General features: G+C 46.0%; 3 protein-coding genes across 3 annotated transcripts; all 3 read left to right on the forward strand.

The window, feature by feature from the left end:
• The first annotated feature begins 5,927 nt into the window (after window positions 1–5,927).
• On the forward strand, window positions 5,928–8,239 carry EDB93DRAFT_586519 (uncharacterized protein). Its single transcript, XM_041456783.1, has 3 exons — window positions 5,928–6,139; window positions 6,184–7,472; window positions 7,529–8,239. Exons 1-3 carry the CDS (start codon window positions 6,112–6,114, stop codon window positions 7,976–7,978), a joined length of 1,767 nt encoding a protein of 588 aa, XP_041306031.1. The 5' UTR covers window positions 5,928–6,111; the 3' UTR covers window positions 7,979–8,239.
• Window positions 8,240–10,030: 1,791 nt separating this feature from the next.
• Window positions 10,031–11,376, forward strand: EDB93DRAFT_1241444 (casein kinase I isoform delta; the record flags this gene model as incomplete). The annotated part of the gene is made up of 4 exons (XM_041451875.1): window positions 10,031–10,100; window positions 10,158–10,432; window positions 10,482–10,968; window positions 11,303–11,376. The coding sequence occupies 4 exons, from the start codon at window positions 10,031–10,033 to the stop codon at window positions 11,374–11,376; spliced, it is 906 nt and encodes a 301-aa protein (XP_041306032.1).
• A 6,339-nt stretch (window positions 11,377–17,715) lies between these two features.
• EDB93DRAFT_1291807 (uncharacterized protein) lies at window positions 17,716–20,874 on the forward strand (the record flags this gene model as incomplete). Its single annotated transcript, XM_041454566.1, has 7 exons — window positions 17,716–17,808; window positions 17,925–17,989; window positions 18,020–18,743; window positions 18,783–18,891; window positions 18,952–19,920; window positions 19,973–20,429; window positions 20,475–20,874. The coding sequence occupies 7 exons, from the start codon at window positions 17,716–17,718 to the stop codon at window positions 20,872–20,874; spliced, it is 2,817 nt and encodes a 938-aa protein (XP_041306033.1).
• Between the last annotated feature and the right edge of the window lie 3,744 nt (window positions 20,875–24,618).

A 24,618-nucleotide genomic window follows, 5' to 3' on the forward strand; every position in this document is an offset into this window, starting at 1 on the left:
ATAATTAATCTCGGGCTGAGCAGCTGCTGGCCGTGCTGCCGTTGGTTGTGCAGTGCGAACGAGGCGCCGAATTAGGTGCGCAGCTTGCGTGGTGGAAAACGGAGTTTGAGTTTGTTCAGGTGCGGAATGCTACGTACCCTGTGAGTTTGATTGCTGCGCAGCATGGACTGGTGGCCTTGGAGCGGTAGTACTTGTATTACCCGCAGCAGATTGCCTCGCGAATAGTGCTGGGTGAGAATTCGAACCTGAATTAAATGCGGCGCGGATAATTAGAGTAACTGGGGCTCTGTTATTGAGCTCGATACCGAGGTGTTCGTATATAACGGAAAAAAAATCTAAAGAAAATTTGTAGGTGCGGCTGAGGAAGGGCGAGGTGCGATCCGTGCGAACTCGACGTCGTGGCAGGGATGAAAGAACGAATGTCATGGGAGCAAACTGTTTCGCTTGGCTACGGTGGTGCCGGACCATTCCGGCAGGCCACCATTACTAAGTATATCTAAATTACCCGGCACAAACCCAGCACCTGTACAAAAGCAAAGCCCTGTGATGCGTTACTGTCGCGCTCACACAGAGATACAGTAAAACAGTTAGACCAGCATCTATTCTAGGCCCTGGAACTTTTGTCAAATCAACATCCCCGAACTAAGCCGAATCATGCTGTCCTTGATAAGTTTAGACCGCTGTCTTGATGGCTTCAAAGAAGCGATACTTAAGATGAGCGCGTGAAGTTCTTTTTACTTCGAACGAATGCAGATGGAATATTCTGCTGATGAGATCACAGTGGCTAGGAGTCTCAGCGGTGCGTTGCTTTTTTGTTACGATGATAACGTTGAACTAATAGATATAGGGCCCACCATGGTTCACTATTGCATATGCAGTAGGTGCTATTTTAATTGGTTGTTTCGCGTTCTAACGTGACAGCTCAGCGTCGATGTCAAGATTCTGGGCAAAGCTTGTTCCAATCTCTTCTCGTCTGCCGTTAACATTGCTTATCCAGACCTATGGTTATGTTTGCTCACTTCACGAAGAGGTGATGCACTTGTGCCGCGATTCGGATATTGATACCATGCTGTTCAAAGTGTAGGTTCATGCGTCGGTCGCGCGCTGGACTGAGGTAAAAATCCTTTATGTCATCGCGCGACATATCCCGTTCTTGTGATGCATAACATATTACTATGCATGCGCTCTGTGTGAGTTAGCACTTTTATATCTTTCTGTCCTTATCAGTGATGATTGTTACACCGAAATTCTCTCGGGCATGAATTTTTCTGCGCCAGCAATGTTTTCTGATGTGCATGAAAATCCCATACCTGTCGATATGAACGAGTCACTGATATTCCGCACATCCAGCCTGCATATTACCCTCTCCCAAAGAGTATGCACTTGCAACTTCTATTTCTACTGACAGCACTCTTGCATACATATGTCTATTTTTCAGACCTTTATCCTTGCGACCCTCGCCACGCGCATGTACCTCCATCTCTGGCATATCAACCAGCACGTACACGACTCTGAGATTATTTCTGTGTCCGACATGTCATTTGCACAGCGTACGGTCACTACGGCGTGACGTCTTACAGCGTGGTGTGACTCATTCGGCGTCGTTCATGAAACGAGGTTTGACCTATGCACGAGATGGCTTGGCGTGACGAGTACCTCCCCGTTTTGAATCCTGACTCTTATTTTAGAGCCGACGCTACATAAACTGCTTATAGGATATTCACGATTGATGATGAAAACTCCCGCCCGTTGCAATATGTTCTCGAATCTCACCACCATGCTCGTCCCGTTCACGAACTCCCGCTTTGTAGATCTCTTTTCCTGCAGAGTCAGTCCCAGTAAGTTGGATTTGCATACCGAGATGTTCCTCCGGCTCTTATACTTCTCGAGCGTCCGGCACAGGATGACGACTAACAGATTGTAGGCACCTGACATCTCGCGTAAACGACATCTTCCTAGAACAAATACTGATGCATATAGTGATCGGTCTGTCAAATCAATTGATAACATCGGTTTTGATTGCAGGATACAGTGGGCACTTAAATGTAGTAATGGTGTTATATCGTGTGCCCTGTCATCTTTTCGAACACTACTGAATTTACAGCAAAGCGTTCGAAGGTAGTCTTCCATGGTCTGAGGAGTTTTCAGATTCTAGCATGTCATCATGCATGTAGGAAGTTAATTCGGAACTTGATTCGTTCAGTCCGTCTTGCCTATTTGATGAGTATCGAAGCTGAAGTCCCACAAGACTGCCGAAAGATGGTAGGCTTTGGGGGCCCAAGGGCTAAACTTGATTATAATGGGCTCCTTCCCATGAGTTTGGTGTGTTGTGGTGTAGGACCAGGCCGAACGCGGGCATAAGCGGTATTGTCAGATCTTTGGGCAACACTTACACAAAGTCCTGAAACGTTTTTCCGTTGCATGCTCAAACGACACCATGTGCACATGGAAGTTGTTACTGCTCCTGAACATCAACGGCTTTGTCCTCCGTCTTACATGAGAGCCCGTTTTAACTCAGCTCAACAGAGCGTGATTGCCCAGTGTTCCGTCTATGCCAGGCGCACCATCCATCCTTGTGAACTCATGGCAGACACAAAATGTAGTCTAGAGGAGAATATATGGAATTTCGTAGTACATAATAAACTTTAGTTAGATATAAGGTTGAATGGTATCGTGCATATATAACAAGTACAGGGGAAAATATGGTCCAGAATGGATAAGAATTGGTGCAAACGCTCGATAGACATTTGCGTCTCCTAGTTTTGAGAGCCCCACTTGGTGAAATTGAAGAATGTTTTGACACGCTTCACCAGCTTGGCGTGGGTGCGCTGCTTCACACGGCAAGAAATGTACTCGTACTGCATACCACCCTCCCCGTCGGGGACTTGTACGCGCCTGATCGCGTAGCCCGGCTTAGGTCTCGGGAGATACGTGTGGATTGCAATCTGATGAGCAGGTGGTTCTTCATATGCCTTCTGTAGGGGTCAAAGCTCTGGCAACAACATGAAGGGAATCGGTCAAACACTTACCGGCATGATTTGTCTTGTGGGGATAGTCGGGAGCGGCGCCTACAGATGAAGGTCTAAATCAGCCTAATATCCAAAGATAAAGAATCATCTTACGTGCAACAAACGGTCACATTTTGCGCAGATCGGTTTGCCATAGCACTTTTCGCAAACCGACTTGCGGCCGAACATCGCTACTTCCTGACTCTGCGCACGAGAAAATGTGAACTGGGACAACAACAGAACAGGAAGAGCTGACCTCCGAAATCGGAATGACTGTAGAGCACTTCAGGTTTGAACACACTTGTTGCATGATTCGAATAGATATGAAAGATGCGAGGAGAATAATAGGACTTTGAGAAATGGAAACTGCTGAAAATTTTAAGCGGTGAAAGACGATGAGTGAGTGGCGATAGAACATGACAGCTTATATACGATACGGAGAGATATGAGCGTAGTGGCAAAATGTGGAAGGTAGGAGTGTGGATGCCTAAGCAGTAGTGGAAGAGTGATGCCAAAATAATGCGTTGTAGCACGTGAACAACAGAACAGGGACGTGACTGTATACGAGAGTGCACCGACAAAACATGTGTGGAACTCCCTATAATAAGGTGCCTGAGGTGTCACGCAGCAAAGGTAGAAATCACTAATGCTCACAGTGACTATCCACAAGTGCTCGTGTCCACATCACAAAGTCGTTGTGCGATACCGCTGCTCTTGTATAGATTACTTACAGATATTGAGGGAGAAAGTTGCTTGTCTCCGTGTTGTTGTGTTGGCTTGGCGCAAGCCTCTGCAAGGACGGAGACAAGTGACATCGAAAAGAAAAGGGTCTCGAGAGCGAGGATGTGATTTGTGTGCGTGTCAAATTATAAGGTAAGTCCATCAAGCGCAGCGTACCTCCTGAACATAATGAACGGGGTATTTCAGAGACCATAATGAGTGGGGCAATCACGGATTTGTTTTACGGGCATCACGATATACTGCTTACGCACGAGAGACGCCCAAGAGATATATAGCCCTGTCAAAGGACTCCTGCCATGGTAGGACTGAAAGAGATGTCTGTCATACATCAGTACCCAGGCGAGCAGCAGCCACGGAAAACGGCAGAGACACTCCGTACTGGCACATGCTCCAGTCATGGTCGCAATGTTACAAGAAAGGCACGAGTCGGCTTTCATCGCCGATGTCAAGCTGAGGAGCATACCATCATCAGATAACATGCTCAGGGTGAGAGCTCGTCTCACCTTCGGTAACGGAGGCGTAGTATATCATGGGTGATGCCATGATGGACTATAGCAATCTGTTACAGTGTCAAGCTGAAAAATGATGATTTGCGTGCAAATTTTACATACACCATCAATCCCAGCCGGACACCTGGTCCTATACAGCTTGGATGTAGGGACTTCCGGGACGTCCACGCTGCTTCAAATGTCATGGTCACAGTGTTGAGCAGAGAAAACTTGTTTCCCATGCTCCATTCGTCACCGCTGTCTGGACCCAGGGTATTTGAAAATCTGACATGTATACTGTTGCCAGACCAAATGTAAGACTTTTTTATGAGATGTCCGCATAGTCCTTGTTCACATCACAATCAATAGAAAATCGCAGTTACCTCTCGATCATCCTGGGGAGCAAACACTGAGCAAAGAAACTCGCAGCAAAATTCTATGCCTATATGTCGATCCACACAAGTATCCCAATTGACGCACAATGATGGTACCTCGTGCGGAACAGGGAATAAAGAGACTATCTTCATCCGAGGGGGAGCCTGTGAACTGAGGAGCAACTTGCAATGTGTAATGATTTAGCCTGAATGCCGCGCTATTTTGGTGGATATGGGGTGACCATCTGTATGCGGATGCTTTGTGGAGATTGGTCGACTATCCATACGCTTGGAAGTGCGAATACGTAGAATATTTCTTGGAGCTTGAACGGTTGTCCGTATGTATGGAGGCTGATAGATGTGGCTTCAAAAACGTGTGAAGAGCATTTTCGTAGCAGATTTCATCCTCGAATCGAGTGGATAGCAAAATGACCTGTCAAGTGGTGGTTTAAAGCATTCCCTCGAGCATAATTTCCTGGTTCGATTCTCTATTCCACATGAGTCAGAACACAATTTGTGAGCTACATACTATCTAGTCTTAACGCAACACTGCCGCAGCAGATGCGTGACAAAATACTGTCGAATGTTCCGCATCAAACTCAGGGTGTTGAGATTCCGATGCGAGTGACTGGAAGAGCGCTCGTACTACTGCGTATTATTATATAAAGTATTAGTGGTCGATTCATGCTAGGAGGTGAAGGCAGGCAGACTCGTGACTCGTCCTTCGGACGCAATGTGATATCACCGTGCGTGACGGTGTGGGACGTCCAGAAGCTTACGCAATGATATACAACTTTAACTCCGAGTCTCAGCCTGTACCATCCAGGATTCAGAATATTCAGGCCTCACAAGTCACGACCGGGCCATTGGCTATCCTCTTTGTTAGCGAGCCAGAGCTTTGATACATAAACTCGTTGGTTCTGAAGTAATCCCACATTTGCACAACAAGCGATGCACGGATTGGGAGTATCTGTATATGCCACGTAAAAACGCTCAAGGCCGGTTCTTCCTTCCATTTTGTGCTCGGTTCTAATTCATAGTAATGTTCGCTCTTCAGGATGTACTCATGAAATGCATATCACTAACCTGCTATCTAAACAATTCTGCGCTGTCGACTAAGTCTGGTCCAATCTTCAACCAATCCACATCCCCCACACATGCGATAGACGTAAGCGCGGCTCTTTTCTCTGCTTCGCACTACATGTGATGTATGTATCCTTAGATCATGGGGTTTATTGATTCAGACTCACAGGTATGGTATCTGCGAAACTTTGACGTGGATGTTTTTACTGATTCGGAGAGGTCGGGTGAAACCGGACACGGTAAGTTCCTGCATGATTTCAAAGTTCAGGTAACAGCTAGTTACGAGTCACAAGTTTAAGCATAGGAGTGCTGTGTAACGACGTTGAACGGTTTCTATTCAAATAGGTTTATTACCAGCCCCATGGGTCTTACGGATTGGGAACTCCCTTATATAAATCCATAGGTGCACTTTGCTCTATGATGCAGCTAATGCGCGATACAACGAGTGAGTTCAAATTCTAGTCTTGAATTCTACTCACCATTCTCCAGAGACCCGACTTTTTCTTCTGTTACTCGTGTCTCTCAGAGGGGCATACGCGGTTAACGTAACTGACTGTTTCATCAACTTCAGAAATAATGCGAATCAGACACTCAATGCGTCCGGGTTGGTAGATGCCAATGGTGGAAGTATAACAAACACATCGTCGGAGATCTTAAAAGCAGTCGGATTCACCTATGGCGCATGTCTTTCACAATGCGGCTCTGGAACACAGAAGCCCGACTGGGCAAACGTTTCGCAGCAGTTCAGCGCCTGGCTGTTACCCTACCTTGCGCTCATTTCTCACCTGCCTTTCGGTGCAAGACATAGAGTTGACAACCTCATGTCTGTCGTCCTCACAATCGGTTCACCGGTGCTCGCCGGTTACTCGATGATCTTCACTATTCTCAACGCTCGGTGGATCAGTCGTCGGTTTGAGAAGGTGTCCTTCCCAAACGCCAAACACGCCGTCCGCATCCTTATAAGCCTTCAGCAAACTCCACTGAAAATAACGAATGAAGACTCGTTGCTCAGCTCCCTCATTGTCCTGCCAGAGAATGACGACTGGTGGCCGAAAATTGCCGATTTTCTCGATTATACTCTCAATTGGCCCATCGCATCTGCGGCATCCATTGCGTGGGTCGTCGTTGCATACCTATTGACAGCCATCGGCTCGCTGTCGGACATTGACGCCAATCTCGACTCTAACGGTCAAGGCGCAGGGTCGATTTGGTTGTGGCTCATACCAATCGTTATAGGTTGGCTGCAGCTATCCCCCAAGTGTGACTATGTGCGCATTAAACGGGCCATGGACAATGCAGATGCAATGGCATTTGTAGCGACCCATTGTGGAGCCATAAAGGCATCAGACCTTTCCGAAAGACGAGCCATATCCATTGATTCCACTTTGGAACACCCTTCGTCTCCCGACGAGAGTTTAACTCCACCCATCTACAATTATGCCAGAGCCATTCCATGGTCTCGGTCGGCGGAGGATGTCTTCGATGCTTTCCTAATGGCCTCCAACAATTGCAGAATGCATAGACCGGTCAGGATAGGTGACATATGGAAGAATGCGGGCGGAAGGAACACTATTGAGCCCAGCAACAGGTCTGGAAACCCGTCCGAAGTCAATGCATACTGTAGACTTCCTCGATATGCAGCACCTAGATGGGGAATATGGAGTCCCTGGGCGTCAGGGATATTTTTCCGCATGTTTGTGGCATCACTCCTGCCCCTAGCTTTGCAGTGGGCAACGACTGGAGCTGCGGTGTTGGTTGTGTATTTTACTCCAACTAACGTAAGCATCGCTTGATGCCACACCTTTACTTATCGCTGACAAACGGGAAACGACAGGGCCTTGGTTGTAGATCTCTTGGTTATATCATCTACGGTGCCCTGGCTACGATAGTGTGGGCGATGCTCGTTGCGTCAAGCATCATTTCGCACTACACGCATTCTTACTCGGGCAGATCTAGCTGGAGCCCGTTCTTTTCCATCACAATGCGTCTCGCAAAGGTCCTATCGAACCTTTTGAGATGGAGTGGGAAATTCTTGGCAATCATCAATGCAGTCTGGTTAATCACCGCCAGTATGCTGCAGTTTATGGGTGTTTATAATAATTGTTACTGCAACTCGAGCGCGTTGGGGAGAGGGGTCCAACATGGATATAACATCGTTATAAACAGTAATTTAGACTTAAGTCTGACTGAAGCTGCTTGGTGGGGCGGGTTGGCTTTGGGTTGCTCTACCTCTTTGGGATTTGTTTTCTTGATGAGTTTATTGACTGACTTTGTACCTACGTGATGTGTCTGAAGTTTTGGCAGTTATCAGCCGGGAGGAACGGCAAACTGGCAGAAGACTCCTCACGCCAGGGCCTATCTACAAGCCTTGAAGCACGGCAAGGATGCAGGCGTCCTTTATATCAGAAATATTGTCCTCCATAGAGTATTACTCTGCATAGGACACAAAAAATTGTCACGGATACATACAATTATATTTCATATTTAGGATATATGTATGAATAGGTTGACACTCGTCGAAAGGTGAAAATTTTCATCATGTTACTGCAATCTCTCGAGGCAAATGTAAGAACTAGAAGTCTCGCTCGGCCACGCAAGCCTGCTGCCTGGACAAACAACTGGGATCCCGAAAGACTCAAAAGTACCCAATATTGGGACAGACCTGGGGCAGACATGCACGTGCCATGCATGCCCATTTTGGTAGTAGTAATTGATTTGCGATTCGAGTACTGTCCAGGTCCAACTTGAAAGTGACTGCATGGTGATCAGTCCTTCTTGCTCCGGCACAAGTCCCAAGCTGTCATGACGCCCACTGAGCGCGTTCTTCCGCAGGTGGTCTGACCTTCATAACATCATGATGCCATGGTGCATGATGAGGCCCGGTCCGCAGTATATAATCTTCATTACTTGATGCCACTCCGCCGCGGCGCACACTCAGATTTGACATTTAACGCCACGCATCAGCTAGCATGATCACTGCTGGGCCGAGATGTTGATAAATCAAGTTCCAAGTGAGTAATTTTCTAGTGCTTCTCTCCATAGCCGGTAAGGCTGCATCATTATGACGTGCTTGCTCAAAGTTAGGCTCTTAGGCATGTAAGAATGGTTGGACCACGGGGTGTCTGATTCTTACTTTTCTGTCGCCTTAGCTTTCTTAGTGTTGGTGCACGTTGCTCTCGAACAATTCTCACTCACATCACTGACACAGTGTCTCAGGCTAAAGAATTGCCCGAGACAATGTATAGCATACGTGCGTACTACCCAATTTTAGCTGGAACAGTGTTGATGCAACAGCAATACGAAACCCCGCCACTGGTGACCGGAACATTCTAGTAGTAGTGTAATAATCTTTACTTTCGCAGAAATCAGTGCTTGGATACTGACAAACGGTAAAAGCTTCATGATATTCTCATTATGTACCAGTGTTTTGTTGACTATCAGTATCACTGTTAGATTGGCACTGACACTTACCCATACATTATCATCTAAGATTCCACCTTCGATTTAGGCTATTCGGCGACTTCCATAATTTACAATTTGCGGCTGCGTCCCGACCTCTCGTTGTGAAATGTCTCCGGTGGAAAAGTTCCGTAGCATTCGTGGACACTAATACGTGGTCAATATATTTGCAGCGCCTAGAGACAACTTCAGGTTTACAAACCAAAAGATGGACCGTCCACGCGTATAATTGGAATAGAGATGATACATTTTCATCCGATTATCGACCCTATCAAAGTTCGCATAGTCAAATATGTCTTATATATCGAGAATACTGTACTCACTGGCACTCTCCGCAACATGCGGACGAGACGCCAATCATGGAATACTTCATTCACCTTCAACAGGGCTTCATTCACAAATAAATGGGAGGGCGAGGGTGAACAACCTCGTGTATCATGGCATGAGTACCTAATATAATGATAGAGTCATCGCTGAGATCAGAGACAGGTCAATAAAAATGGCCGGCGCAGTACGCCACGCACCTTAGATACGGTGGTATTAGCCACTACACTAGCGTCAAGGTTACAACCCATTATCGCTCGAGTATCTGAAGATTCAGACATTACATTTAGTTGTGCCGCGGCCCGGCTAATGCTGACTCAGGCTAGGTGTTTGCCGGATAGCCGGCAGTTCGGCCAAACAGGTGAGCCAAGTCACCAGTGAGCTGTTTAGGTTGGTTCAAAGTGTTAGTCAGCCATGCAAACCAACTATGAACCAAGAACAAATGAGCCGCAGCTTGAAACGGCTTAAGCCAATTTCAGCCAGCTCCAAGGTGTGTGAAAACCTCTCTCAGGCTCCAAGACTCAAGATTCCAGTGTCTATTGGATTGTGTACTATGAATAAAGTCCCCATTCGAGTTTATGGGAGATTTAGACTGGGGGATGTACTGGGATCGGGTTCATATGGTGTGTAACAATGACATTCACATTGTGACTATGTTGATTCAGATGTACCTGACTTAGCTGTCGTGTACCATGCACGAAACATCATAAATAATGATGTAGTTGCCATAAAACTGGAACCTATCATCAAGAATTCATCCTCTCTGCAGCGTGAATACTGCATCTTGAAACAACTCGAAGGTGGAGTTGGCATACCTCATGTACTTTGGTTCGGCAGAGAGGCGACATACCATGCCATGGCTCTCGACCTCCTTGGTTCATCACTGCACAACATATTTCTTGCACACCATCAGAAATTCAACCTCGATACTGTTGTCAATCTTGGTGACCAACTGGTTAGTCAGTCTGTGGCGAGTTGTTGCAGAGGCTAATACATTTACTCAGCTCACATGTCTTGAGTATATTCACTCACATAACTACATCCATGGCGACATCAAACCACAAAATGTCTTGATGGGCCTTGACAATTCAAGGCACACTGCTTTTATCATCGACTTTGGTATTTCAAAGGAGTACTGCAACACATCAACTCGAACACACATCCCATTTCGTCATGATCGACCTCTTACTGGCACCCCCGTGTTTGCCTCAATCAACAACCATTTAGGGGTCGAGCCAGGCCGCCATGATGATATTGAATCACTGGCATATATGTTAATATATTTCTTGCGCGGCTCCCTTCCATGGTTATCTAATGACCACGACAAGCTTTCTAGTACTGCCATACTCGAGCGCAAAGTTAATACTACGGTTGAAGCCTTGTGTCATGGAATTCCTGTTGAGTTTGCGAGTATTCTTGTTTACTCGCGCTCTCTTGCATTTTCAGAGGATCCTGACCATGACTATCTTCGTTCATTACTGCATGGTCTTCGTGCCACCTTGCCTGCATGCTTGCTCAATTTCAGCAAGCCTGATAACCCTACCCCTGCACCCCCCGATGAACATCGAGTGACTGAAGTGACACCCTCATGTCTGCTGAAGGCTACACCTCTTCGCCGATCAACTCGCATGTAAGTAGTCCATTTCATCTCACTTGTGAAGCAAAGCTCACATCATATGGAAGTTTACGTCCACGCAACGGCTTTCAATCACATACACCCACTTCAACACCATGTAAAGGTAGCCGACAGTGTTGTTAATGGAATAAGGGTAGCTGCCATTACTTGTATGTACATAAAATGCACGTATGTATATCATTGCTATAGTACTGCCACACACTTTCTTGTCCAGTCTGGGCAAAACATCGTGCAGTGCTAGTGTTGCGGTCAAAGCGAAGTGACCTCAAGGTAACTTCGGCTGAATTTCACATCCCATTTTATTGCTGAAGAAGCGGATTACATTATTTTGGGACCTGTATCTAGGAATGCCATAGATGAGCTTGTGGCAGCAGGTAAGCTTGATGAACTCGCTGAGCTATTCGCAAATGAGAATGAGGATGAGATCTAGACTTAGTCTCTTAGATTATACTGTATCTATTTTGGTCAATCTATTATTTCTATCTACTGTCTCGCCTATTGCTGACTTCGTGAAGTGAAATGAAGTGTACTTCGACTGACTTCATCCACATCGAAGTCTACCGAAGTGTATCCAATTTCCACTTTGATTCACTTCGGTTTGGTCCACGGCAACACTAACAACGACAACGTGCACTCTTGACTCGAGTCTTCCACGATCTAATGCAACCATGGAACATGCTGTTCCCTGCCTTCCATTGCCAACACTCCATGATTAGTACTTGCCATCAAACCCTCATCCCATTTGCCTCACTGAGTCTGCATGTGAGCCTTTTCACCAACAATTCACTTTCCTTTCTGACTTTATCGCAATGTGATATAGATCCAGGCCCATCCAGCATGCACTCAATCAGTGGTTATTGGCATAAGCAGTGAGGATGAAGGTATGTCACTTACATGATTCAGGATGCGATTAAACATGAGGTGAAGGCATGCCCCCAGGAGTTGCTAGACTATCCTCACCTTGTATGGCCACACCCTATCGCTCAGCACCCCAACACTCAGCACCCTCTCAGATTTACAGGTAAACAGTCCAGTACTTTGTGATATGTTGTATACTAATGATTATTGATATTTCCAGGGTGTTAATCTATATAAAAAGGGATTTAGTTATTGGGTTCACAATAGTCTACTACGGTGCTACCGATATGCCACCTCGCCGGCGTGCACCCAAGGCCACTGCTGCCCCCATTGCTGCCCACATTCCCACTCCAATCATCGCCACTCCAATTGCTGCTGTCGCTGCTCCCATCTTGGCCACTGCCTCTATCACCCCCATTGCTGTTGCAGCATTTACCAATCCACGTTGAGACCGGCAGCTCCCTCGCAGATATCGAGATGGTGCTGAAGCTAGTGCTGCTCCAAATTGCATAGTTCCTGCAGGAGAAGAAGGGGAGTCTTTCAACCTCGAAGATGTCTCTGGAGATGAAGAAGAGGACAAATCTGCACCTACGGTCAGGGCACCTACAGGCCCTAGCCCACTCCAAACCGCAATCAACACTGTCGCACCTACAGGCCATAGCCCACTCCAAACTGAAATCAACACCATCCATTCCACCCCAACTGAACCTATGGCCACTGGTGGTCGCGCCAAAAAACCCAAAAGCTCTGATGATGTTCTTTTCTTTTTTAGGGAAGATAAGGTTGCTAAGCGCAGGATCTGCATACCTTGCGAGTACGTATTGTGTTTGCATCAGCACAAGACATTTTTTATCTTACATTCTTTACCAGGCAAATGAACCAACAGGATCCCTCATACCCAGCGACGTCATATGCTAACTCTACTGCTTCTGGAGGTCGTCGAGCACATGTTTTCAATTGCCACACCGACCTTTACTTAGAGGAGGCAGAGCACCATGGATGGCTCATACAGATAAAGTCTATGATTGATCTTTTTGATGAAGGTTGGACCCTCGGGTCAATCCGCAAACGGCTGAAGAAGGATCTGACTTGTACCATTGATTCACTCGGTTCTCCCTCTGATCGTGATATCACACCGCTCAGGCAGGGACCTCTGCGAGATGAATTACCTAACTTCACCCTCGATGAAATGCATCGACAGATCGTCAAGTTTATCGTCGTTGATGACCAGGTGAGTTGCTGACTAATTTATACAAACTATTGTTACTAATATCTTCAGGCAATCAATTTAATTGAATGCCCTGAATTTCGTTGACTGATCCGTCTTCTGCGACCAGAGTTAAATGATGCTGACATATGTCACCGCACCAAATTGCGGGAATTGATCCTCAATGCTTTCAATGAGTACTTTGAGGTCTTAAAGAGCGACCTCTCAGTAAGTGTACTACTGTTGAGAGTCACACAAAGGGTCTTATTTTATACATATAGAAGGCACAGGGAAAGGTCTCGTTTACCTCCGACCTCTGGTCAGACTCTAATCTCCGCCCATTTATGGCAATTACAGCTCATTGGATCACCAAAGAAGATTGGACTAATGTTCTCGTCTTAAAGGCAGCATTGATAGCTTTCCAGCATACCCCAGGGACTCACTCGGGAGATAACCTAGGCGCATCCATAGTGGGCCTCCTTGATCGTGCCAATGTAACAAAAAAAGTCAGTATCTATTTGTTCAATGTGACATGCACTGACTTCATTTAGTCGGGTCATTTCACTCTCGATAATGCTGGAAACAATAACACCTCTATGCAAGAGTTATCACACCTATTGGAGTTACACGGTATTCAATTTCATCCTGTTGAAAACAGGATCCCGTGCTTTCCTCACATCATCAATATTTGTGTGAGGCATATTCTCGATGAGTACTGGAAAGCCGACTTTTCAGATGTGGTCAGCAGATGGGTAATCGAAGGTAAGACCATTGAGAAAGACATGTATGTTCAAGCCATCCAACTCAAAGCTCTGGACCGCGCGAGGCTCCTCATATGCACTATCCGTTGTCCTGCATGATGTGGGAATCATGCATGGACATGAATACTAGGTGACCCTCAAAAGACAAAGTCTGTTAGCTTAGTCCTCAGACTAGCCAACCCATACCTTGGTTTCAAACCATGGTTCATATTTCCAGTTTTCCCCAAGTTTCATGATCTGAATATGTTTTGACGGAAAAAGTCTAATGTGAGATGGGAATCACATTTAGACCTAGTTGATGTGAGAAGAGAAATGGAGGTTAAGGTATAGCCTTGCCTTTGGCTTATTCACTTTGGCTAGAGAAAACCACAGAGAAAAGTACAAAGCCTATAAAAAACCTATCCAAAAAGACCGTGTTTCAATTCCTGCCAACTGTCTTATTTTTGCTACCTACTTTTCTCTAGTGTTTCTTTACTTTACTTTTTCATTAGGATGCTTTGACTCACCTGACACTTCATAAAATTGTACCCATAGGGTATGATGTCATTATGATGTCATAAGACTCCACAGATACTCCTGCAGGTATTCTGTTGAAAGATATTATGTCATCAAGCTCTAGATTATTCTACTCTACAATGACATCATTCATGATGTCATTTCCTTCTAGAATATTCTGCTCCACAATGACTCACTCTGACTCACTCATGGAAGGTTCTGGAATCTTTTGCTCCACAATGATGTCACTCTTGATGTCATTATGATGTCATTACTCCACATTCCAGAATGTTCTGCTCCACAATGATGTCATAGCTCCATCTTTCACTTGTATTTTATTCTTTTATTGGGTTTGACCCAATATTTTGATTGGTCCTCCTTATTTTTTATTGTTTGTGAACCTAGGTTACTTTCCCACACAAAATGTATATAAGGAGAGCCCATTCTCCCCCAAAAAAATATGATCTCCCATTTGTAGCAATCTGCCTCAGATATTTCACTTGCAAAGTTGGTCCCTTTGAAGTGAGACAAGTGCAGGGAAAAGAATTCCCTTGAGATTATAAGTTTCTTACCTTAGAAACTTATTAGTGCTATAGACCAAGTGTTCTTGGTCACATATATTGTCTTTGAGACCCCTTTGTCTCATTGCTCTGTGCCCTTTGACTAAGCGATCTTAGTCATCTATCATATTGTTGAGACCACGTCTCACTAGTTGTCCCATAGACCAAGCAATCTTGGTCAAGTTATAGTCCCCTTTGTTCAAGCGATCTTGAACATATATTGTATATTTGAGACCATTTGTCTCACAGTCAGGTGTCCATAGACCAAGCGATCTTGGTCATATTTTGTATATTTGAGACCACATCTCACTAGTTCCAGTATCCAAGTCCAGAGCCTAGAAGGAGATTTCCTAGGCAAATACATTCCAGAAACCGAATTACGTGTCTAGAAGCTTATTCCTAGACAAGAGATTTGAGTTTCAATAAAGAAAAGTAAAGCTCCGGCTAGGTTGATCTTTATAAAAAGATTAGTTTAGCGAGCCTCCCAAGAACTCACACGTTATCTACCATGAAATAGGAAAAGTCGTAGACCGTGTTAATTGAGGACTGGCAAGCAGTCTTATCCAAAGTGTAATTGTGGTGTCATTACATTTACATGACTTTATATAAGACCCTCGGTTATTAAGACACCGTGCATCAGACAAACGACATAGTAGTTTTAGGGTAATCATTACCACAGGAAATGACGAGAAGTGGTTCCAAGATGACTCAGGTGCAAACATTCAACTCCCTGTTGTGCAACTTCTGCATGATGAGCCCACACGTTGGGACTCAGCATATGTTATGCTGAACCGTTTACGAACACTTCGTCAGGTAAGCATCCACCCAGCCTAATTACATGGACTAACAGTGAACTAGGCTGTAGATTTATTCTGTGACTCCCCCCTTCAATGCCACATGATTGACAAGAAGTTGAGCCCAATGGAATGGCTCGTCTTACAGGACCTTGAAGTGATTTTGGAGGTCAGTACTCACATATTTTGGGCTCACAATCTGATTAATCATTATATATCAGGCACCGCATGCTGCTCAGCAAACAATGTCCAGCGAAAGCACTCCCATACTGAGTGGTGCGGTTCCTGCTTTCGAGAGCATGACCAAGCGGTGGAGTGAGTTGGTTCTTATACCACACCTTGCACCTATAGTCAATATAGGGTTGGATTGGGCGGACAAGTATGATGACCGCATGGGCGCCACAAAGACCTATGCTGTCGCAATGTGTAAGTCCCGCTCACTGTAATCAAGTTTGATTCTCATTTTTTCACTCGTAGTCATTGATCCTGCAATGCGCTTGTCATGGATAGAAAAGCACTGGGCCCAGCAGCAAACTGAAGGTGCCAAGAAGCACATAATCAAACTGGTACATCTGTTTCACTAGTAACTGTACAACTTTGAACTGATATCCTGCAGATGCATGAAAAGAGAGGGGACATTTCTGGCTCTGCGCCATGTCCAACTGCCGAAGTACCACGACAATCAGGTACACTAGGGGCACATATCTACGGACTTCCCGATGTACAAACACGGCCAGAACACCATGATGGTGTCCAAACGGTTGAGCAGGAGCTCGAGGCTTACAGTACAGCTACCCACAGCCCCAAGGGAACAGATATACTGTCATTTTGGAGGGTAATTTTGTGTCGTTCTCACACATTTTCATTGATCATAAAGTGTCAACCAGGCATCTCAGGGCATGTTCCCGACTATTTACGCTATCGCTATGGACTACCTCCCAATACAGGCATCCGCTGTTCCATGCGAGCGGGTGTTCTCATCAAGTAGCGAGACATACACAAAGAAAAGAAATCGCCTCAGCCCAGTTCTAATGGAAGCGCTACAGATTGTTAAGTTTATCCTGAGAAAGGAGAGACTTAACTTTACCAGAGGATGGGCAGCATCACAGCAAGATATGGAATATGCGCTGCTTCGTGAGACAGCATCTGATGGGTCCTTCGCACTTGACACCAGTGGAACTTCAGGTGACAATTTCACACATGATGCTCTGCTCAATGCTATTGCCGTCCAGGAGTGCGATAACATTGACGATGCTGCTACCATCTATGGTATATTGCAATGATTGTTCTCATTTTCATCAATTCTTGTCTCTTGCTTCTTGTTTACCTTGTTCTGGCGCTTGTCCTTTGTACTATCTTCCCGCTATTAGGTTCATAATTGGATTGATTTCAAATTTTTAAATCATTTCTTCTCTTGAATGCATCTTTCACATTCTCCCGTACAGCACAAAGGGTGATGAGGATGCATGATGGATTGAGGTTTCTGTAATGCGCTTACTTCTACTAATAGGGCAAGCGAAGTCCTCCAGCTCAATGCTTGGAGGACCCGCATTCATTGCCCTAAACTCACCATACGAGTGCCTATCACCAGTGCAAGTTGATTCATTGAGTTTTAATAGATTTAAACAAGTTGAATCAATGACTCGCACTCGGCTTTGGCCGAGTCCTAGGTCTGTGCGCATATTTGTCACTGATTGTGACATATGCCTGTGACTAGGTCTCCTAAACTCTTTTTTTTTTTCAGGTGACCAGTAAAACGTGGCACTTTTTCCTTGTGTGCTTATGTAAATCGAGGAAAAAGTGCTAGCCAATATTCTTCTCCTCTGCTTCGCAGATGACACGTAGACTGAAAATTATATCAGTACTATTGGTATTAGGTATGTCGCTATCGTTTGTTCGTATTACTCTTCTATTTTCTCTACCTACCATGTCTTTGCTGGAGTTCCTTATGGGAACCTTGAGCCATTGTTGCTCTGGCATTGCATGGGAGGCGGTCTTCGTGTCTAGCGTCTTTATAGACGTGAGACCGTCGTCGACAGTCGCACGATGTACCGTTTGTTTGCCCAAACCCATCATACTTTTGCCGTACTCCCTCATGGAACCATTGATATCTACTGACTTTGTATCATTCAACAGTTCTGTCTCCTCTGTCTTGCAGATGACACATACACCGAGAGTTATATCAGCATTATTGGTGTTAGGTATGTCACTACTCTAGAGCCTATTCCTAGCTATCTACTGACGTGGTATCGTTCAACGGTCACCTCTTCCCCTTCGCTGTCGATAGCTGCAACCTTGGAATCGGTCGTAACACTGTCGCAAAGGTCAAGTCCTTCTGTCGATTCTCATGGTGGTCGACGTGCGAGTTCTCTCAATGTTCCGTCACCTCATCAGCGCTCTTCAACATCCACCTTCATCATTATGGTGCAGGAAGGTTACATGGCACACCTCAATTGTTACAAGGTTTTTGTTGACAGCGAACCCGAGCTCAGGCGTGTTTATCAGAGCCGGGAAAATCCTACTCGGCCACCCTCCTCGACACCTTCTGACTCGGAAGAAGGTGAAGTAGAAGAGGAGAATCCAGATGATCTGGCCGCACGTGAGCTTTATATAGTTCCTTCGACGGGTGCTGTGCTCGCATACGGTTCTGCTATCAGTCTACTCAACTATCTCTGTTGCCTCATTCCCCATGACGCATTCACGCCAACCCCACTTCTGAAGTACAGCGGTGACTATGCCACTGTGCTTGAGCTGCCATCCAGCCTTCCTCTTCCCATCGACAAATTGATCTTCCGTGGACCACCCCGATGTTCCAAGCGAGAAGCCCGACGTGCAGTAGCATTCATGGCTGTCAAGGAGCTTCATAAACTTGGGGTATTCAATGACTACCTTCTTCTGTCAGCTGGCTCCAAGGGTAGGCACTTAGAGGATGCCGACGGAAGAAAGCTTTTGGATGTGAGTGATGTACCCGACATCATAGATGTTCCGGTGCAGGATTCTTGGGCTCTGGGGCCGCGGCTGAGGATGCACGTCATTTCCATCGACAGTGTTGACGTTGCAGGACTCGTCACTGGCACGGAGTCACCAGCGCTAGAGATCATGAGTGAGGGCTGTCTTGTCACAATGTGATGCACTGACGAACTTGTATTTGACGAGGACGAAGAATGGGAGAAGTTGGAGATGCTCAATGAGTATACCAAAATGGGCATATGGTTCTGCATCACTGGCAGGCCCATCACTCTCCCTATCACTTGTTTCCTCGTTCCACTGACTCCTCACAACTGTATCGACTTCGACGCAGTGGAGCGTGTTGACAAGTATAAGCGTCAAATGACACATCTGGGACTGCTTGTCCCTCAAGGGGCCTGTCGACGCACATATTTCTCGGAAAATGTATACCATGCATTTCTCTTCCTTCCACGCATATGCCGCCATGCTACAGACCTATACCGTGCTCACGAAGAATGGTTTGAGCTTGGGTTACCTGCCATTAAGGACGAGCTTCTCATTGAGGCGTCGACCTTGCCCACGACAAGTGCAAAGTGGAATAACCAGTGTTTGGAAACACTGGGAGACTCCGTTCTCAAGCTTGCCGCCACCGTTCATGTCATGAACAAGTACCCCCACCGGCATGAGGGGCAGCTGTCTCAGCTCTGCCAGAACAGTGTGTCCAAACGGACTCTGCTGGCAAGGGCATTGGAGATTGGCCTTGAGAGGTACCTCACCTCGGAAGGTCAGAGTCTCCATGTATGGCGCCATACTATCGCAGAAGATGGTGATCACATGGAGCCTTTTACTTCTGCGAGAGGGCATGCTCATGGAGCATACCCTTGTCGAAGCTTACAAGACTGTATGGAGGCAACATTAGGAGCTGCCTTTTTGCATGGTGGGATGGATATGGCACTCCGTGCGGGAGATGCCCTAGGTATGACTGTGGGTGGCACTATTCCCTGGACGCTGCGATACTCTTGTCCACCGGAACCGTTGCCGGTGCCACCTCTTTTCAATGACCTTCAAGTCAATCTTGGATACGAGTTTCATTGGGGTGATCTTTTAATTGAAGCTGCAACCCACCCCTCTTTCGCAACTACTGCTGGATCATCTTATCAGCGATTGGAATTTCTGGGCGATGGTGAGCAAACTCGATGCCTTGCTTCTGAGCCAGTAACTGATGATCTGCTAAGCTGTCATTGACCTCGTCGTCATGAAGTATTTGTTTAACAAGTTCCCTGAAGCCAACTCAGGTCAACTATCAGCTGCTCGCTCGCGAGCTGTATGCGGGCCAACCCTAGCCTCTGTCGCTGTGAGACGGCTCGGGCTTCACAAACATCTGCTTATCAACAATGTTGAACTAAGCACTGCGATCACAAGACATGTTCCTTTGCTTACGTCTCTCTCCCCTGAGGATACTATCAGCAAGGGATGGAAATATGACCCACCGAAAGCACCGAGTGATGTGCTGGAAAGTATTGTTGGAGCAGTCTTAGTTGACACCCGTTTCGACTTTGAGAAAACAGCGGCCATAGTTGAAGCGGTGATCAGCGATGTGCTGGAAGTCCTCATGACAGATCTTCCTCGGGACCTTGTGTCTGAGTTGATGGTCTGGGCAGCTGCAGTGGGATGCAGGCGGATATCCTTCCAGTGAGTTTCCTGGATATGCTTGTAGGACCCTCATGACTCTTTCAGGAAGACACAGAGCAATCCCAAGCTCCGGCAAAATGATAGCGTTTCTGTGGTTGTGCATGACGTAGTTGTTGTCGGCCCTATTACAGCCACCAACCTGTCTTTGTCGAAAGGTCTTGCAGCGGAACCTGCAGGCACTGTCTTGGCTGACCCAACATTTGACAAGTCTCTTGAAAAGTCGTGCAATTGCATGTGGGACTTGGCTGCTACTCTCCCAGAAGTAGCAGAGGCTATCGTCGCTGATGATGCCACAGCTCCCTTGAAGCTCACTGATGAGACCGAAAAAAGCTTTGCTACCATCAGACGTTGCAGGACTTGGACATTGGTGGGAACAAGAGAACTGATTGGCATTGAAATCACCAGAGCTGAGCCCTCCGCATTAGAAAAAAAGATTTGCAAATGAAAAGGGAGCTATTGTCACCGTATACCTTTCTGCACATGGTGCTTCGAGGAGATGGATTACATAGGACGGTCGCCGTAGGTCCAGACTTGAACGATTGCACGTAAAATTATCTGGCTTCAAGACCCTAAAATCACACGAAGATCCCAATGAAATTGCCGAAGCAGGTAGCGGGTTTTGCCACTTTAGCTGGCGCTATAGCTTATATTATTAGCTAGCTTGAACCAGCTGCAACCTTCTAACCATTGTTGTATCAGCCGAGTTAAACCTAAATTATGTAAGCTGTAGCCTGTATGTGTTCTGGTTAAGCCACAATGTTCGAACCAGCTTTAGCCAGAATTAGCTGGAGCTCCGGCATCACTAATTACATTGGTCACATTCATGCCGTGATCTCGTACAAAACGATACACTGCGCTTCCGGACCCTGTTGCATATAAGAAGCAATAGGTTAACGATCGATAACAAAGTCCTCCAATGATCTCTTACGTGACATAGGTATTTTATATAGTTACAATTGGAATATCAGGTCTCATGATAAACACATCTCAAACGGGCACAATAACATCTTCCTCGTGTTCTTGAAACTTGATTCATCATGCGCCAAGTTGAGTGGATGCGTGTCATGGAGCGTGGAAAATCGAACTACCTGCTCTGCACAGAAAAGGGCACACCCCGGTCCTTGAGATATCCTTCTAAGTGCTGATGGTTTGGATCTTGTTCTCTGTGCAGCGCCAATGAGCTGTCAGGAACAGCTTATATCAATCAACTCACCCAGCCGATCTTCACGCCAAAATCATAAAATCTTGCAAGGTCTGTTCCTCTTAGCATCGCATAGCGTCAGGGCATCCAGTATCAAACATGACATTGCCATTGAGTTTGTGTCAAGAGATTGTCTCAATCTCCCGAAGGAAGATCCACACCTCCATATCAATCATTGTGCTTGTTCATGTGTCCGAATCACATTCGGCAGGCTTCATGTGACGGTGAATAAGTTACACAGTAGATTCCAATGGACCCTGTCTGTAGTGGTACTATGCATCAAGTCATTTCAATATTGCTTCTTCATGAACACATTGCAGTATGATGCAGATTGAAGCACAGACGTTCAATGGCCTACCAAACCAATACGTAGAGGATTCTGCTCGTGATGACTGTGTTGACAGAATCTCCAGCTCAAAATTTTTTACATCCAGGTGAGCATTTTACCGCACACCGCTCTGAAGCTATGTACAAAACCCCACTCGGCATCCAAGATTGAAATTATCATCCAGTGGCAGATAGTTTGTAGTGCCGCAGAGTTCAGAATGTTGTATAGTAGGCGAGAGGCTGGTGAAAATGCCTGTGGGATTGTAAGGCCCAAAGATCTAGTACAAAGATCCTAACAAGAACACTTCGTTTGGAGTAGGTGTAGGCATGGATGTAAGCACTGTCGGGCCAGGACCAGAGAGATGTATCTGACAATTTTCGCGGACTATTACAGGGTTACGGTATCGTGCCGTAGGATGATAGGAATGTGATGGCTGGTCTACAGACCAACATCTCCTCAAGTCGACAATTATAATGCATGGCTGCTGGCACAGTGATACTGATATTTTAGCATCGTGAGAATCAGGAAACGGGTACGACTCGGAATTACTCCGACTTCCTCAGAGTCCTTTCCTTAGACCAGGCCAGAACCGACACCATAAACATATCATAGCTCACATCGAATTGACAACAATATCCGTGTTTCTTTTCGCTCAGTGTACACTGTCATCATCGCGAAGTTGTCACCTTTCCGACTGTTCGTCACTTACGTTAATTGCGTGTCCAGCCCGCAGACGAAGTGCAACTGCACAACCACAAATCGGGCAACACGCCCACGGTCCACCGATGATACGCACTTGGCTTGAATGGCTCCATTTCCGTGGGGAAGGCTACAGGAACAAAATAATGCGAATTGACGGAGACACAGAATATGTTCTTCATACAAGTACACTATTCCTTTCTATCTATGAATTGTCCATGAACAACATTATATTTTCTCATTCCTCACCCCTGGATACAGCGATAATTGTGCGTTTATAAGGTGTTCACAGATGGTTATTCCCAGGGATGTAGCCTGGAGATGGTTTTCTGCAAACACCTTATCGTCTGTTCTGTCACAGTGGTTACCTTCACGACATTTGACTGGTTGAATTGAAACCTACAGATGACACCGGTTGCACGACGCAGATTGGCCTCCACTGATACTTGGTTGACGATTGGTCCGGATCCACTGTTCTGTGTGCAGATGTATGATCATTGTGCGTTACTCCTACTCCCATCTCTTAACACTCTTCACTCCACTCACCACTATGCACATCCTCAATCCTCCTTCTTTCGCCGCAACAGCATGTCTGGTTGTCTACAGTCATGCGCACAAAATAGATCAATGTCTCGTCCTTGCACAACCCCGCTAGTATTTACTTATTAATCAGTGTCGACTCGAAAGGATGCTGGAGATCAGCTATGATAGAGGCGAAAAGGAGATTTTGAAAAAAAAAAAAGCAGCATCAAGGCTTTTAGTATTAGGCATGATTACAGTCCTTCCGGAAAGTCTTGACTCACGTGTCCGAAATGGTTCAAAAATAGTGAAAATGTCGAAAATTCAATTAAATCACTTTCGAGTTTTGTATGCCTCTGAACGGCTTCAAAGATATCATATCTCACACATTTGTCACTCAGACTCGTCATGGTCTACCAGAGTATCAGTCGCGATCAGAAAGAATGAGCCCTGTACCTGCTTTTGGAGGAAGGATGGGACATTGAGCACATTGCTGTTGCTCTCGGAGTATCGCCCAGAAGCATAGAGCGGTGGAAGGTAAATTATGATGAACATGGTCATGTTAACCCCCCTACACCAATCATGGGTCGCCCTCACTTGCTGGATCAAGTTATGACAGACGAGATCCACGAGCTGCTAGCTGAAACCCCGTCACTGCTACTTGACGAGATCAGTGAATGGCTCGCCATATACCACGATCAGCCTATATCGACGTCAGCTCTCCACAAAAACCTCAGGGACCTTGGTCTCACCTACAAACACTTGAACAGGGTCGCGGCCGAATGTGATGATGGTTTCCGAGCTGATTGGTTGCACAATATGACAACCAACTATACAGCTGAGCAGCTTGTGTTTCTGGACGAGTCAAGCAAAGATGACCGCACCATACTCCCTAGATATGGTTGGTCGCTCAGTGGACAAGCCCCCTTTGACAGGGTCCGCTTGAACAGGGGCATTTGATACAGCGTGCTGCCGGCTCTCACCATTGACAGCTATATGACTGTCTGAGTCATTGAGGGATCTATAGACAGCGCAGAGTTCTATGATTTCGTTGTCAATGACATAGCAAGTATATCCTTTTCAGTGTCTGAATTTTCGCTGATTGAATCCGCTGTAGTTGCCCAATATGAACCCATTCCCGAGCCCCAATAGCGTGATTGTCCTCGACAACTGTTCCACTCATAAGAGTGATGCCTTATGAGAAGCTGTAGAGGCATCCGGTATGTCAAATGCTATTTTACTTCGCCTGCAAGTATCTGACACCTTCGTAGGTTGTTTACTTATATTTCTGCCGCCATACTCTCCAGATTTCAATCTGATCAAGGAGAGCTTCAGTTGCTGTACATTCGACTACATTTCATTTTATTCTGTCGCTCACACTTCCGCTACAGTGAAGAAGTGGCTTCAATGGCATTGGAGAGATCTCCAACACAGCCAATTCC

This window comes from Suillus bovinus, assembly GCF_016758785.1.
Source record: "Suillus bovinus strain UH-Sbo-P2 chromosome Unknown EDB93scaffold_42, whole genome shotgun sequence".
NCBI lineage: Eukaryota > Fungi > Basidiomycota > Agaricomycetes > Boletales > Suillaceae > Suillus > Suillus bovinus.